The sequence below is a fragment of the Mustela nigripes genome, chromosome 5, assembly GCF_022355385.1.
Source record: "Mustela nigripes isolate SB6536 chromosome 5, MUSNIG.SB6536, whole genome shotgun sequence".
Taxonomy (NCBI): Eukaryota; Metazoa; Chordata; class Mammalia; order Carnivora; family Mustelidae; genus Mustela; species Mustela nigripes.
The window spans coordinates 141429233-141444505 of NC_081561.1; the positions used below are offsets into that span (position 1 = coordinate 141429233).

The 15273-nt window shown below is 42.2% G+C and overlaps 1 protein-coding gene across 1 annotated transcript; it reads right to left on the minus strand.

The window, feature by feature from the left end:
* Positions 1–452: 452 nt before the first annotated feature.
* TAGAP (T cell activation RhoGTPase activating protein) lies at positions 453–10780 on the minus strand. The gene is made up of 10 exons (XM_059401364.1): positions 10314–10780; positions 9642–9726; positions 9499–9552; positions 8868–8934; positions 7070–7236; positions 6263–6424; positions 5676–5785; positions 4081–4276; positions 3173–3287; positions 453–2562 (listed from the first exon to the last, which is right to left on the minus strand). Exons 2-10 carry the CDS (start codon positions 9666–9668, stop codon positions 1295–1297), a joined length of 2166 nt encoding a protein of 721 aa, XP_059257347.1. The 5' UTR covers positions 9669–9726; positions 10314–10780; the 3' UTR covers positions 453–1294.
* Between the last annotated feature and the right edge of the window lie 4493 nt (positions 10781–15273).

Genomic DNA, 15273 nt, shown 5'->3' on the forward strand with positions numbered 1-15273 from the left:
TTATTTTTACCATCTTTTTTTAAACAAAGATTTCATTTATTTATTTGAAAGAAGGGGGGAAATAGAACATGAAATGTGGGGGGAGGGACAGAGGGAAGGGAGGAGCAGACTCCCTGCTGTGCAGGGAGCCTGATTCGGGACTCAGTCTCAGGACCCTGGGATCATGACCTGAGCTGAAGGCACACTTCACTGAATGAGCTGCCCAAGCACCCCCTGCATTCTAAATTTTCTAGCCTCTGAGTTACTGTTGAAAAAAAAAGGCTTCAAGTAGGTACATTTTTATGGATTTGCAAACCATCGGAGAACTGGATTCATCTTTTCTTTCTAAAGACAAGGTCCCAGACAACCTATTACCCTAGAGTAATGAATATATATTCAATAAATGTTGAATGAACCAATGTGTGAATGCTTTTCTTGGGTTTCTATGGAATCAAGGGAGCGAAGGCAGTATATCAGTCAAGAATGAACATTTTTACTTTGAAACAAGGAAGACAATTTATTGTAGTGAGATTACACTGAAATTCTATATATGGTCCCCAATCAAATAAAGTAATTTCCTGCACACTGTTGGAGAAGACATTACTAAGCCACCAAGAAACTCAAAGTGCTATAAATCAGTTAATATTGAGGTATTGCATTTTTACTCATCTATCCAAATTGAAAAAGATGGTTGAAAGGACAATTTAAGTATTTTTCATAAATTTTAACAAATATATTTTTCATTTACTGGAGTTTGTAGTGCCTTTGATAACTCCAAACACCGAAGTCTATTCCTTGCAGTCTGCTCCTTTTTCTTACCATGTGAGTAATATCCCAAAGCTGCTTACAGGAGTAAACTTCTAATAGAGATTTAAACATTTTCCCCTAAATGGGGTTTGTGGAACATACGAAAAATGGCATGACATTTAAGGCAACATGAAAATAGAAGAAAAATTATTTTTGAACACTAATAGAAAAGTGCCCCAGGAGGCAGGGAACAGCAGTGCCATTGACTACAAGTTCACAAACAAATATACACACACTCATGTAGACATCTTTGCACCTAACACCTTGTCTTCACTGAAGAATTTTATATACTTTCTATACACTTTTATACACATTTTATACACTTGCTACATTTTGCACAAATTCAGGCACACACAGACACTACATAGCTAGCCCCACTGAGGAGGGCTTACACTACTTCTCTAAAGGAGCTTATTCTTGACTTTCTTGGACACAGAGTCTAAAGCAGTTCTTCATACAGTCATGCATTTACAAAGATACCACAAGCCATGGTGTCTGCTTGGTCTTCCTAAATGTAGGATTCTTTTGCATACTGGAGCTGGTCAGCTTCAAAGGCCGGCTGGTTACATCGCCATACTAGGTGGTCCAGCTCAGTCTTCTGTTTTGACTCAGACATAGGTCTCAGATGGTGCGGCTCCGGTCTCCCTGTGACAGTCACTTGTCCTATCGTTTCAATAGAAGCGTGGATAGTCCTGCTGTGCTTCCAACTCTCAGTCCTGGGAGATAGTCTGTGCCTGTCAAGTGGCTCTTGACTGCATATATCTCTTGAGTTCCCTTTGTGATACAAAGGTAGGAGAGGTGGTAGTTGAGTGTCCTGGCTGAGCATTCTGGCCCTCATGCTGCCAACTGTTTGGCCCCTGTAGTCCAAGAGGTCCAATGCCTGGCACCGAATGGCCTCTTCATAAGATGGCGGACTCCCAGGGCTTCTCTGGTCCACTTGCTGGAACACATCCTCTACTGAGAGGGCATAGGATCTGGAGCTAAAGTCTAGAGCTGTTTGGCCCTGAATTTCAGAAAAGTTCTCCTGGATGATTCGCCCAGCAAGCTGGCTTTCTTTTTTAAAGCCTTTCTTTACTTGGTCTCTTGTAAAGCCTTTGGATTTCACAGACACACAGCTGGAAGTTTTGGTCAGCACTCTTTTGTGAGAGGCAAAGGAGAATGACATGGAATGTTTTTTAATCTCTCTGTTGGGCTTAATTTTCTCTGTCTTTGTGAAAGACTGATGTCTGGTGAAGAAATTTCTTTTGGGACCGGAAGGAGAAGCCACGGGGGAGCTGTCAGAGGAAGCATCCAGAGAGCCACTGGAGGCAGCTTTGGGTGCCAGTCCCCACATTAACCCCAAACCCTGAGTCGAGTTCTTCACCTTCAGGTCCTGTGGCCTCTGGGTTTTGCCTTCAGGGGCAGGAAACACCTCCTCTGGAAATGGGTCTTCAGTTTCCTCACCTTCCAAACAAGCCCCTGCCTGGGCCATGGTGAAGTCGTCCTCACTTTGTGTTAGTTTTTGGTGAGTTTTCTGGCTCTCAAGGCTCTCCTGGGAGGATGACATGTTGGGCTCTGAGTAGCTTCTGTCTGGTTCCCTGAGGGAGTTTTTCAGCCTGGCTACAGTGCTGACAACGGGCTCCGGGCTCAACTCCCAAGCGAGCTGTGGGCTTCTGGGCTCCCAGTCGGCAGCTGCCTCCAAGAGCACCTGCCTGTTTGGGGAGCTGATGGCACCGCTGGATTCTGCCTCAGGATCATTGCTGTCATAGGCTGAGTCATTCTGTAGCGTTGACGCGTCTGGAGGAAGTTAAGGGACAGTTGAGTTTCTGGGTCAGTTTCTTTGAGAAATAAACTTTAGTACCACCATTCACCCTACTTGTATCAAGGATGGCACTAGGTAATTTGGTGAAGCTACTCTGGGGCTTGATACAAAAGAAATCTGTCACATTAAAATTTTGTTTCTTTCCTTCTGGGATGCAAAGAGAAGTAGGAAAAGGAAATATGAGTGAGAGAATGAGCATGAGAAAAGGCACAAAACAATGTTTTCATTGAACATTTGTTGACCTTAAATTAAAAAAAATTAATCCTTTGGATAGCTCTTTGATTGGATCCATTCCATTTTAATGGACCCATGTCCCATTATGTGGAAACAACCCTCTAGCGAAAGGTAACTTAGTAAACTCAGCAGTTCTTTATGATTGAGAAAGAAGCTGAAGGCGTGTCAGCTGAGTGAGGGGACTGCAGCAAACTGGAGAGCAGGTTTCCATGTTAATGGCATCCTATTAATTTGATTTGGTGACTTGGGTGGGTAACTTCTGCTTCCTATACCAGAGATACTCTACGTGATTGGCAGACTGGAATGGACGCCCCCCTAACAACCACAAGCAATCGAGAACACATACGGTACCTGAACTGTCAGTGTGTTCCAAGGAGTCATCAGAAGCAGTACTGGAATGTGCTGGAATGTTCTCCCCAAATATTTCCAAGCAATTATCGATGAGGAATTCCACCAATATCTTAACCTGTGAGGAAAAAGAAGCAAGTTTTCAGCCTAAAGACATCTTCCATTTTTTTTTTAAAGATTTTATTTATTTATCAGAGAGAGAGAGAGAGCAAGCACAGGCAGACAGAATGGCAGGCAGAGGCAGAGGGAGAAGCAGGCTCTCTGCGGAGCAAGGAGCCCGATGTGGGACTCGATCCCAGGACGCTGGGATCATGACCTGAGCTGAAGGCAGCTGCTTAACTAACTGAGCCACCCAGGCGTCCCGGACATCTTCCATTTTTTTTAAAGGAAGAGGGGGAAGGAATGGGGATAGAATGAGGGTTCACTGTCAGGGAGGTGCCAAAATGTGCACACGAGATCTTTATGTGTTTGAAAAGAACCTACAGGAAATTGGTAAAAATCATATATATTAAAGCTATTTTTCAGATGTACATTTTTTGAGAATAAAAAAAACCCCTCTAACTAAAATTTTCATTTAAATAAGGAATTTACCAAACTGATAGTTGGACTGACAGAGTACAATGCACAAATGAAAAAAACCCAACCAAACAGAAGGGCTTTTCTATCTTAGGAGACAGTGAGACTTAACTTTAACAAAGGACACCTTTGTCATCCTACGAGACAGGATTGTTCCGTTTCATTAAACACATAAACCCAAGCGAGCAGAACTGTGACAAAAGCATTTTGCATTTCATATTTCACTGCGAGCTTGAGTCAGCTGGAGAGACTCGGAGGCATCTTATCCATTGCCTTTTTCAAACAGATGGTGAGATCATACATTGGGAGTTTCTCAGACAGAGACCTGAACAAACCTTATTGTTCAAGTCTTTCTGGGCTTCGAAAGACAGGTGTTGGTCGTTCTCTCGGGTCAGCATGTTGGGTCCGACGCAGATGGCCAGATTGCTGGCGTCCATCTTATTGACCTCGGAGTTCTTGCTGATCAGGTAGAGCACGGAGATCAGGTGCTTGAGCAGCAGGAAGTTGGGCCTGGGGAGCTTATCTGCAACCCTGGAATGAAATTCAGGGAAGCTGGTTTTAGAGAAGGCTAATGATCTGTCTCAGTTTTAGTGTAGCAAGTTGAAAGTTTCTGCTTAACCCAGACTTCCTTCAAAATGAGGAAGGTGCGTTGTCATGAGTAAGACTGTGAAATGTTCATTCGGACACTTCCAGTGGCAAGTGATGTGGAATGAAACTCCTTAACCACGAGATCTTAAAGACCTAAGACACTGGTCTTTATAGTTAGGACACCAATAACACATTCCTTTATTTGTATAGATCTTACATTGGGAATCCTTCTACAACAGACTCCATAGTTGAATCCATTTTGGAAACTGTTTTGTAGAATAATCCTGCAGCCCTGCAGAATGTCTTTCTACCACTGCAAGACTGGTATTTTGAGAGCACGATCATTTGCCTTTCTTGATCTGTGATCATCACACAAAGATTACCCATTTTTATGCCATTCCAAGAAATCTTTATGGAAAAGAAAGCAGTTTCTAAGGGCATGTTTGTAAATATGGTCAAGTCACCACTTAAATGGGAACATTGGTACTAATGATAATAAATGAGACAGGTAAAGCCTCGCTTTTTCAAAATACGCAATGGTGACTCTAACATTGGGACCGTTTTCACTTAAGAAGTTACTATTATGGAAGAGCTTAATGTCTTTAGGAGAAACTTGCATTAATCTTAGGATTTTCAATATGGGACAGATACTCTAATGCCTTCAATTCAATAACTATTTCACTGGAAATATTTAGCCACTTAGAATAGTCATAACAAGGAGACTTTCACGGCATTCGGCCAAAGTGCTGATATTTTGAAGTTAGTGTTTGAGATTGCCTAGTAGCTAAAAGCTTACTATTGCATTTACAAGTGTAATTGTTTTTGTTGTCTTTGGAATTTTTTTTTATAGTTTTCATTTTGGTTAATGAGGAGACTATGAAATATGCTGTGGAATTTTATGATCAAAACAATTCCTTCCAGATTGTTCTCCTGTGCTTTAATGGATGGGAATTGTTGCCTTGCTTGACACAAATCTATTAGGCTAAGGGTAACCCCACATTCCTACAGTTGGCTACTTAGCCTGTTTTGAGGTTTCCCTCTATGATTTTGTCTCAAACCTTCTGGAACTACTAATGTTTTTAGGTTCCCCCACCTCTTGGGATTTGTGAATATTGAAGTTCACTTTCTCCTCTTTGAAAAAGTGCTTCCTTTCCTTTGGCTAAAACTACTTTAAAAGGAATGTCTATTGTACCTCATGACTTTTATTCTGGGTGTAGATAAATAATTCCACTCTGATTCCCTGAACATGTCAATATTCCTGAACTAATCAGAGAACTGTGTGAAGAATCGGAAGATGGAGACCATGAGGGCCTGGCCTCTGGCAAAGACTCTGGCCACTTACTCTTTGAGGGCCTCAATTTTGTCCTCCTCATTCTGCCTCTCCAGTGCATCCATCCACTCTTCAAACAAGTCACATGAAAGCAGCTTCTGGGGGATACTTCTGAGGAAGTCCTGGAGGATGAAAGGGGAATGGTTGGGCCTGGTTAGGCTACACATGGCCTGGCACCTTCATCTTCCTCTTGCCTGGTCCAGCTCAGGGACCCTCTGATCATTCTACCACAGGCTGTGCCCCCCTTCTTCTGCATTGTTCACTCTAGGGAAATCTCTCAGCAGCTTCCTGACAATGGACAGAGTGAGGCCATCATTTGAGGGGCTCCCAGCTTCAGGGACATGGACTTGGCCTTTTCTCATCAGCATTTGGGGAGAATGTACTGTATCATTCTCTGTTGGAATCTGGGACTGTAGACACAGAGATGTTCATATAAGAAAATAAAAGGCTTCTTAAAAAACTAAAACCAAAACTAAAAAACGTAAACTCCCAGATCAGTTTACTTTGATTTGTAGGGAGAAGGGCCCGTTTCTTATTTTCAGAGACTTAATGTGTCAGAGCCCACTGGAATATTATTGGCAGCAATGTTGTGACCTCACCTTAAAGACCACCGCCAGAAGATGCACAGGGAGACTTTTCAGATCCACCATGCCTCCCGAGTTGAGCTCCTCCTTTAGCTCTTTTCGGGCTTTCTCATTGGCTGCTTTCCTGAAGATCCCTTCCGTGAAAGGTCCTTTAAGGCACAGAATAGTGAGAATATCCTGTAGGAAAGAGATGTAGGAATAGGAAAGGGTTACTCTTACTTTGAATACACAAAACCATGTGCTGCTACTACTCTATGAAAAATCTACGTGTAAGTATTGAAACGGTGCATGTGAACAGTAGCAAACTTCACCTGTCATAGAGAATCCTCTCCCTAAAAGGCAGTTCTCTGTGATACCAACACAGTCTTTACAAGAGACCACGAATGCCAGGTTTTCACAGCCCCATTGTTATCAACTTTCTCCCTCCACTCTGCTACTTTTTCTAAGAAGAGAATGCTCTAATTTGTGCATTCTAAAATTATTTCCATTCTCTCTACTTTCAAGTCATTCTGTATAAACACTGGATTTCTGATCATATACTTTATACCTGATACTATGTCTCCATCCATTGACTTCACAGAAGTTACACATCTTTTAGCATTCCTAACTCCACGAAATCAGGAAGATGGAAGTATAGATGTCTAGAATATAAGTAGTTCCGTAGTCTCCTGACTGCACTCATATTGGAAACACCATTTCTAAAAGTGGAAAAACCTAAAGACTGGCCCCAGCAAGTTTAGCATGAGAATGACATTTAGAACTCCCAAGGATTTTTCACATCTGACAAAAACCTGAAGTAGGTTTGCGGGTACATGCACCTACCTGAATGGGTCTGGGGAGTGTGTCGTCCTCCCCACAGATGACTGACAACGGCTGATCAAACAGTGATGTTTTCAATTCAGGTTCTGAAGCCCCAGAAAAATCTGACAGAGCAGAAAGCCTTCTCATGAGAAAGGGCCAGGACAGTACCTTCTTTCTCTTCTTAATTTCTATAGCCAGGAAAAGGCAAAGAGAAAAAGTAGATTCATAATTATTAAATTATTAAATAATTATTAAAATAATTAATAAAGCTCCATATAAGACAATTGATATTGTCAGCCACATAATATCATCTGTGGTATGCCACAGGGGAAGGGGGGAATGACTTTGAAAAACTGAGAAAGCAAAGGGCATGAATTTTAATCTAGCAAAATGAACGCAAAAACAACCACATTGTTACCAGAGCAACCGCCCTTAAATATCAACACCCAGGTTCCTCAAAGCCTCCACCTTTCCTGTTTTTAGTCTTCACTGGCTGTTTGCTGCAGAAAAGCAGCAAAACTAGCCGAGGAGATCCCAAACAACCATCTTCATATATTGACCTTAATAACTATAGTGGTTTTTCTCATGCGAAATAGATTATTTTAATTTTCTCCTTTGACTGGCAGTGAAAACTAGCCTTAACAGGAGAGGAAGTGACTTGCTCAAGATCTTCTTTCTTTAAACTGAAGATTGGTTGACATAGAATGTTACATTAGTTTCAGTCACGATGGGAAACAATATGGAATTTCCTCAAAAAATTAAAATAGAAATGCCACACCATCCAGGCATTTTACTGCTAGGTTTTACCCAAATAAAAAGAAAACATGAATTCAAAAAGTTTATGTGCACCACTATGTTTATTGCAGCATTCTTTACAATAGGCGAGACATGGAAGCAACCAAAGTGTCCATTGATGGATAAATGAATAAAGAAGATGTGGTCTTTAAATACAGAAGAATATTACTGACCCATAAAAAGGAATGGGCTCTTTGCTCAAGATTGGTTTGAAGGCCCTTAGCTGGGCAGGCCAGTACACCTCGCAGCCACACTAGCACCAACCAGCCACTAGAGGGAGCTCCATCCGTCTGTCTGCCGTCCCCTTCAGGATTTCCCCTGGGGCTGCTTGAGGACAAGGCGGGCACAAATGGCCACGGGAAGGCTTGAACCTAGACCCGGCGGCTGGGAATTATCAGTAAAACATTAGTGGGATGTTCTATCTTTGCAAAATCCTGAAGACATGTGTGCAATGGGCATCGCATCTCACACGTTTCCTTCTTTTTATTTTCCCTCTTTTCCCCTGTCTTGTTTTCCCCTTCACATAGAAGCTCTGTTTCCTGAATGCATTGCAGTATGTTTCCACACTGGCAGGTGCAAGAGGATGGACAGAGAAGTGGTTTGTCCCTTACAGCTCAGCAGAACTGGGTCGCGGTTATGTAATACGAAACACATTATGAAAACTGTGAAAACAGTGAATGGTGGGTTTCTGGGAGTTGGAGCTCAGCACAAATTGTTTCATGGATTCTTACATTCATTCTTCATTAGAGAAGGAAGAAAAGGGAAAAGGAACTGTCTATTCTTCGTATGGATGTCTGCTTTAATTGTCAAAACAGACGGGGCTAGGAGATCTGACCCCACTAAAAGCTGGGGGATGCTCTAGCGAGCCAGAGTCTGCCAGCCATTGAAGGGTTAATGTTCTGCGGTCTTTAAAAGAACACTTAAAAAAAGAAATTCCTAGTAGGGTAGAGTACTGTGGTTTTGCAAACCAAGAACACTTGTTGTTAGCACTTACATAAAAGAACGGTTTGTTTTCAAAACTCACCAATTAGCTGGCAAATATTATCTTCACTCTCACACGATGCCAACAGAGGATGTTCCTTGATATTGTTCTAAAAAATATATTTATTTTTGTTAAAAATGACTGAGGAGATCTACCCAATCTTTCCCCACAAAATACATATACAACATCTTATTCATATCAAAATTATGTTAAATTTAAATTAAAAATTTTAAAAATTAAAAATTAGTCAAAGTCCCATGAATTTTTTCTAACTTCTAGAATCAGTAATACAGTCTTGATTATCATCATATAGGCCCTGATTAGTATATATATATATTTTTTTTTTAAGATTTTATTTATTTATTTGACAGAGAGAAATCACAAGTAGATGGAGAGGCAGGCAGAGAGAGAGAGAGAAGCAGGCTCTCTGCTGAGCAGAGAGCCCGATGCGGGACTCGATCCCAGGACCCTGAGATCATGACCTGAGCCGAAGGCAGCGGCTTAACCCACTGAGCCACCCAGGCGCCCCCTGATTAGTATATTTAATTAACTACATTTAGAATGTTAATTTTCTACTCTAAGAATTATACAATCCAAAGAATACTCAAAGAAACAGAAAGTTTTCCATATTCTCACAGTGAAGATGAAAAATTTTTAAAAATTGCTCTCTTACCTCTGACTGACATTCAATCAATGTCTCCATGTTATTGGCATTTAGTGTTTTTGACTGAAAGAGAAAAAAATTAAGTTAGGTAAAGCTCATTTAACTATGACCTCTGGAAAATATGAATTAAGAAATATAAGAGGGGTACGCACAGCATTGCAGCTGCTTCTCAACTTCATTAGATTTGGGGCTGACTGTCCAGGGATGAATTTTGCTTCTGTGTGGCCTTGGCTCTGTCTATGAGAAATCACATGGGGGAGAATGAGGAGGGAGACCCGTGATAAGTTGGCCAGTTTTGGGGCCAAAACACAAACTCTGAAACTATTAGATAGAAAAGTTTTCATTCAAAGTCTGTGATGTGTTACCAGCTGTCTTCAGCTATCAAGAACAGCGCCTGAGCACACCTATTTCTAAATTTTTTAAACCCAATATCTTTACTATGCCAGACTTTATTATTCATTTATTCCATTCCCATCAACAGATAATCTAACAATCATATGATAACTAACATTTTTTGGGGGGGAGGAGGAGCTCATGTTGTCAGGTACTGTGTAAAGTGCTCTTCACGGATTAGCTCCTCTAGCCCCCAGAGCAAAGCCCTTATTCCCAGGATGCTACTTGCAGTGAACGTGAAACAAAGTTAACATTGATAGAATTCCTATACCAGAAGAGTGCAGGCTTCACGCTGAAGATAAGCTTTTAGTGCTCCGCTTCTTTAACGTGATTTGCGGCATGTTTTGGGGTACGGCAGTTTTCTGTTGGAGGTGCTCTCAAAGACCTGCCAGCTAGCTAATTTGCCGGTTATATTAATTTATGGTACTTACCCTCAGAGGGCCTCCAGCCAGAGTTCTCTTATCTCCGGGGAACCGTGCCAAACGGGAGAAACAGCATAACACTCTGCTCGTACTAATCCACGGACAGAGGAAAACCGAACTGCTCTAACTTCACGTGTTCTGCCTTATAAACGAGAGGGGGGGGGCAGGTGGAAATTCAGAATATTACTGAGACCGGAAAGAACATCATGGGTTGTCACCCAGACATCGCTAGCCAGACACTGGGGAGCTCTCACTTCCTCATTCCTTTTAGGGCAGCTCTGTTCTTTTTCTTCTTTTGACAACTTCAAAAGTAAAAAAAAAAAAAAAAAAAAAAAAAAAAATCTATAAACTACTAAGGGTGGAAAAGATGACATATGGCCCATAGGTGAAGGCTCTGATTAATGTCACAGGTGGGATGTGTGAATAAGAAATTGTGTTATTCTGTAATAAACATAATTTTATTTCATGCAGTGATTTCGGGCACCCTGCTTTTGTATCCTGTTTGGGTGCTGTGTCCCTTCCACCCACCGTCTGCTCCGTTCATCAGTCCCCATATGTTGCCCAGCGATCCTGTGGGGGCGGGATCCTCCGGACCCTCTGCCTCCTCTGAGGAACGATCACCATCAGTTTCCTTTGGAATTAGGAAGAGTCCACTAAAGCCAGCTGCCAAAATATGAACTCCCCGTCTCCTTTCCCTAACGCCTAGTTAAAATCGTTAATACTTAATTTGTAGTTAGACCATCTCTAATCGTGACATGGAAGGGAAACCAAAAATTCCTTTCTTTAAAAAAAAGATTTTATTTATTTGAGAGAGTGAGAGAGAGTGTGAGTCGGGGGGAGGGGTGCTGAGAGACAGAGGGAGAGGGAGAAACCGACTCCCCACTGAGCAGGGATCCTGATGCAGGGGTGGATCCCAGGACACGAAGATCATGACCTGAGCTGAAGACAGATGCTTAACCCACTGAGCTACTCAGGCATTCCCAAAATTCTTTTGATCAGACCTATTTCAAGTAGAAAGGAGATGGAGAATTCATCTGAGGATCCTTTCTGGGTAAGAGAAAATCTCTGGTCTTTTCTATGGCTTAAAGGTTATATATAAAATAACTCAAGTACCTGAGGAGCAGAATGTGACAGCCATTGGGACATCTTTACACAGTGGAGTGTTCCCTAGCACTGAGCATGTGTGGTCTATAACTAAGCATCCAACAGTGTGGTTGGGTCTCACCATATCACATTGAGCTAAAGAAGCCAGACACAAAGGAGCACACCTTGAATGCAAAGTCCTCCGCACTGTTAGGAGCCAGCTCTGTGCTGTTATACCAATATCCCTGGGGTGGGTAGGGACCGCCGGGGGCCAGAGATGGCTTTGTGATCCTCCACGTCCTGATCTGGACACTGATCGTGTCCTCTTCACATTTCTGCACATATGTCACTCTTCAACAAAAAATTAAAACCACCTTGTCTTGATTCATCATCAGAAGACTTTAAATTCCAAGACTTTTTCAGATTGATCGCTCTATTGTCTTTATACCAAAACGAAGTCATGATTAGGCATTGTTCGGGAGCCTGGAGCACAGAGCGGTTAAAATTTGCCCTTAACTCAGTGCTTTGGTGGTGGTGCTCACGTCTCCGGCTGGAGGCTCCCTCTCTGAAAACTGCCACAGAACCAGAGTTTCTAGCTGTGACCCCACAGAGTCTGTGCACAGTCCTGCCTTTCATCCTCTCTCCTGCCTTTACAAACCTTCAGAATGACTCATTGACTTTTTTTATTATCAAAAAGGGCATATATGCGCTTCCTAGCCTAGAGACAGGCAGGTAGTAAGTACTCAGGAAATAATTTCTGAACAAATGCATTTACATGTAAATTAGTCATTCTTTACACTAATATGTATTTCATGAAATTTTTTTCTTCATATGGCATATTTTGCGGGGTTTTCTAAGAAATTTAATGTTGGCATTGCTCTAACAACTTAATGCCTCAGTCCTCAATCTAAATATTTCAAGTGAGACCATATTTTTTTCTTCTATTATGCACTATAGCCCACAATACACCTTCTACTAGTGGTTTATTTTATTTTTAAAAATATTTTTAAAAATTTATTTATTTGACAGGCAAAGATCACAAGTAGGCAGAGAGACAGGCAGAGAAAGAGGGGGAAGCAGGCTCCCTGCCGAGCAGAGAGCCCGATCCCACGACCCTGGCATCATGACCTGAGCCGAAGGCAGAGGCTTTAACTCACTGAGCCACCTAGGTGCCCCTCTACTGGTGGTTTAAAAATTGGTTTTGCTTTTGTTTTGCCATGCAATTCTATAGTCAGGGGAAGACAAACCTAGAATCCTGATGTATAAAATGTAAAAAAAATTTTAAGGGGTGTCTGGGTGGCTCCCTTGGTTAAGTGTCTGACTCTTGATTTTGGTTCAGGTCATGATCTCCGGGTCATGGGACTAGACCCCTCTCAGGCTCTACACTCAGTGGGGAGTCTGCTTGAGTCCCTCTAATGACACAAATGTCCCTCACTATAAATTCAGCCATCAAAATATGGCAATGGAGAAAAATGAGAAAGTTAGTTGGATATAAGGAAAGTACTATTTATCTGTGGATATGTAATCCCAAAGCTTTTTGAATTAAAAAAAAATCTTAATTCACCTTTTAACCATCACCAATGGGCCCTGACATTTTTTAAAGTAATCTGTACCCAATATGGGTACATGGGGCTCGAACTCATGACCCCAAGATCAAGAGTTGCATGTTCTACCAACTAGGTGAGCCAAGTGCCCCACCCCTGCCAGAACTTTTTGAATTTTTAAGTGAGATTTGATTGTTGCTGGGGTAATATTTTTTTTATTATGTAGAGAATCATGTTTTTAAATTTATTATGAAATATACTAAGAATTAAACCTAAATAAATGTGTTTATTTCAGTAACAACTCTTGAAAGAGGAATAATGGTTTACATGTCTGTTAATGCTATTGTGGTGACTTTGGACATTTACAAAGAAGAAGTGATTAAAATGCAAGTTCTATAAATTACATTGGGTATAAAATTTCCTGTAACCTAGTATAATTTTCTTCTTCCTCTCTCCTCCTCCCCTTCTTCCTCTTCTTTTTTTAATTTTTATTTTTTAAAGGTTTTATTTATTTATTTGACAAGGAGAGAGATAGACAGTGAGAGAGAGAGTACAAGCAGGGGGAGTGGGAGAGAGAGAAGCAGGCTTCCCGTTGGGCAGGAGCCTGATGTGGGGCTCGATCCCAGGACTCTGGGATCATGACCTGAGCCAAAGGCAGATGCATAACGACTGAGCCAGCCAGGTGCCCCTCTTCTTCCTCATCTTATTCTGTGACTGAATTATGGGACTAGACATGGACATTTGTTGACATTGAATTTCAGGACTGAATAGGTTTTAAGTGAGCAACTAATGTAATGTCCTGTCCCTAGTTTGATGTTTTCACTTCCACAGCACCCCCACCAAATTGTCTCTTTTTTTATGATTGCTCTGCAGTTCCTCCTGTGCTGAGGACTTGGCCCTCCCCGAGTAAGCTCTTCTCTGTTCTGGCGGAAGGCTTCCGGATATGTCGAAGGGGAGCCCACCTTCCAAAAATTTTCCTGTCTTAAATTCCATCCCATTCTAAGAGAGTTTTCAGCTTCCTCTGCTCAGCCCTTGCCAGCCCCTACTTTTCGCCCCAAGCATACAAGCCTTTTTGAAATGAAATGACCCCTGAGCCTTCATCATCTCAGTAGGAAATGTTCTTTTAAACATCACCTTGGTGTTGGGCAGCCATCCTTAGCTCTGCGTTCTGGGGTGTGAGACCTACTTATTTAATTAACACCTACTGTGTGCTGTATACAGTGCAGTGTTTTCAAGTCCCTTATCTCACATAATGACTAAAACAGTGCTCTGAGTATGTCAATCTCCAAGGTTTACAGAGGAGACAGCTGGGGCTTCAGGGGTACGTTAGCTCTCCCAAGGTCGTGCCACTGGGTTTGAACCTTACTCTTTCCAGTTTCTCTCAAGGATCATCCTTCAAGGGATTCATTTACAAATGGAAACAAGAAAGCTAGACCTATTCATCCATTTATGCCAGATGAGTCCTGGTGAATCCTTCTAGGGAACTTTCTTACCTAACCCAGAGAGTCAGATCTAGCCATTGTCCTGAAACTTCGAATCTCTTTCTGCTTGTTTCTCCCTCCCTCCCTCTTCCCCTTCCCTCCTTCATTTGGATTTTATTTGTTTGGGAGAGAGAGAGAGATCATGATCCGGAGGAGGAACAGAGGGAGAGGGAGAAGCAGACTCCTCACTCTCCTCACTGAGCAGAGAGCCCAGTGAGGGACTCGATCCCAAGAACTTGAGATCATGACCTGAGCCAAAGATAGTTGATCAACCAACTGAGCCACCCAGGTGCCCCTCCTTCGGTCAGTTTCTTTAATAATCATAAAGAAAACACAATTTATGTCATCTTAAAAAATAAATAGCACTGAAGGCTCAGTGACGTGCTGAAACTGTTACATTGACAGATTAGAATTTTCCACTTGTCAACAATTCTTCCGTCAACCTACCATGCCCCACTTCGACAAAGAAGGGAGGTCCTGAGCTCTCTGGGGCGGATGTGAGCCAGAAACAGGGCCATGGCAATGTGTGTCAGGACCCCAGCCATTTTCTAAAGCAGGAATACCTTTTTCTTATTGGCTGGGTCGTTGATAGGGGACCCCAAAGGGAGGCGTTCTTGGAGCCTCTGGAGATGTTGACAGTCACCATCTAATTAATAGGTGTGTTTGTGACTGATGGAAAGTCGCCATGAGCTGTTTAGTATGGGTGGCAGATGGAGGACATGTCCTCCTACGGTTAGTGCTGGCTTAGCTGGCATACGGTTCCCACGGTGGAGACAGAGTGGGAGGGGTGGGGCCTGCCGCACTGGGCCCAAAAATCTCAGAGTAAGTTTGGCAGTTTTCCCAGCCATAGGAGAAACATTT

What these genes read in the sequence shown, in the direction of transcription:
- TAGAP (XM_059401364.1), bottom strand. Translation starts at nt 9,668, where the DNA reads ATGAAGTTGAGAAGCAGCTGCAATGCT. An exon ending in TAATATTTGCCAGCTAATTG is followed by an intron (nt 7,237 to 8,867) that starts GTGAGTTTTGAA and finishes TCCTGGCTATAG; the next exon opens with AAATTAAGAAGAGAAAGAAG. An exon ending in TTCTGGCGGTGGTCTTTAAG is followed by an intron (nt 5,786 to 6,262) that starts GTGAGGTCACAA and finishes TTCATCCTCCAG; the next exon opens with GACTTCCTCAGAAGTATCCC.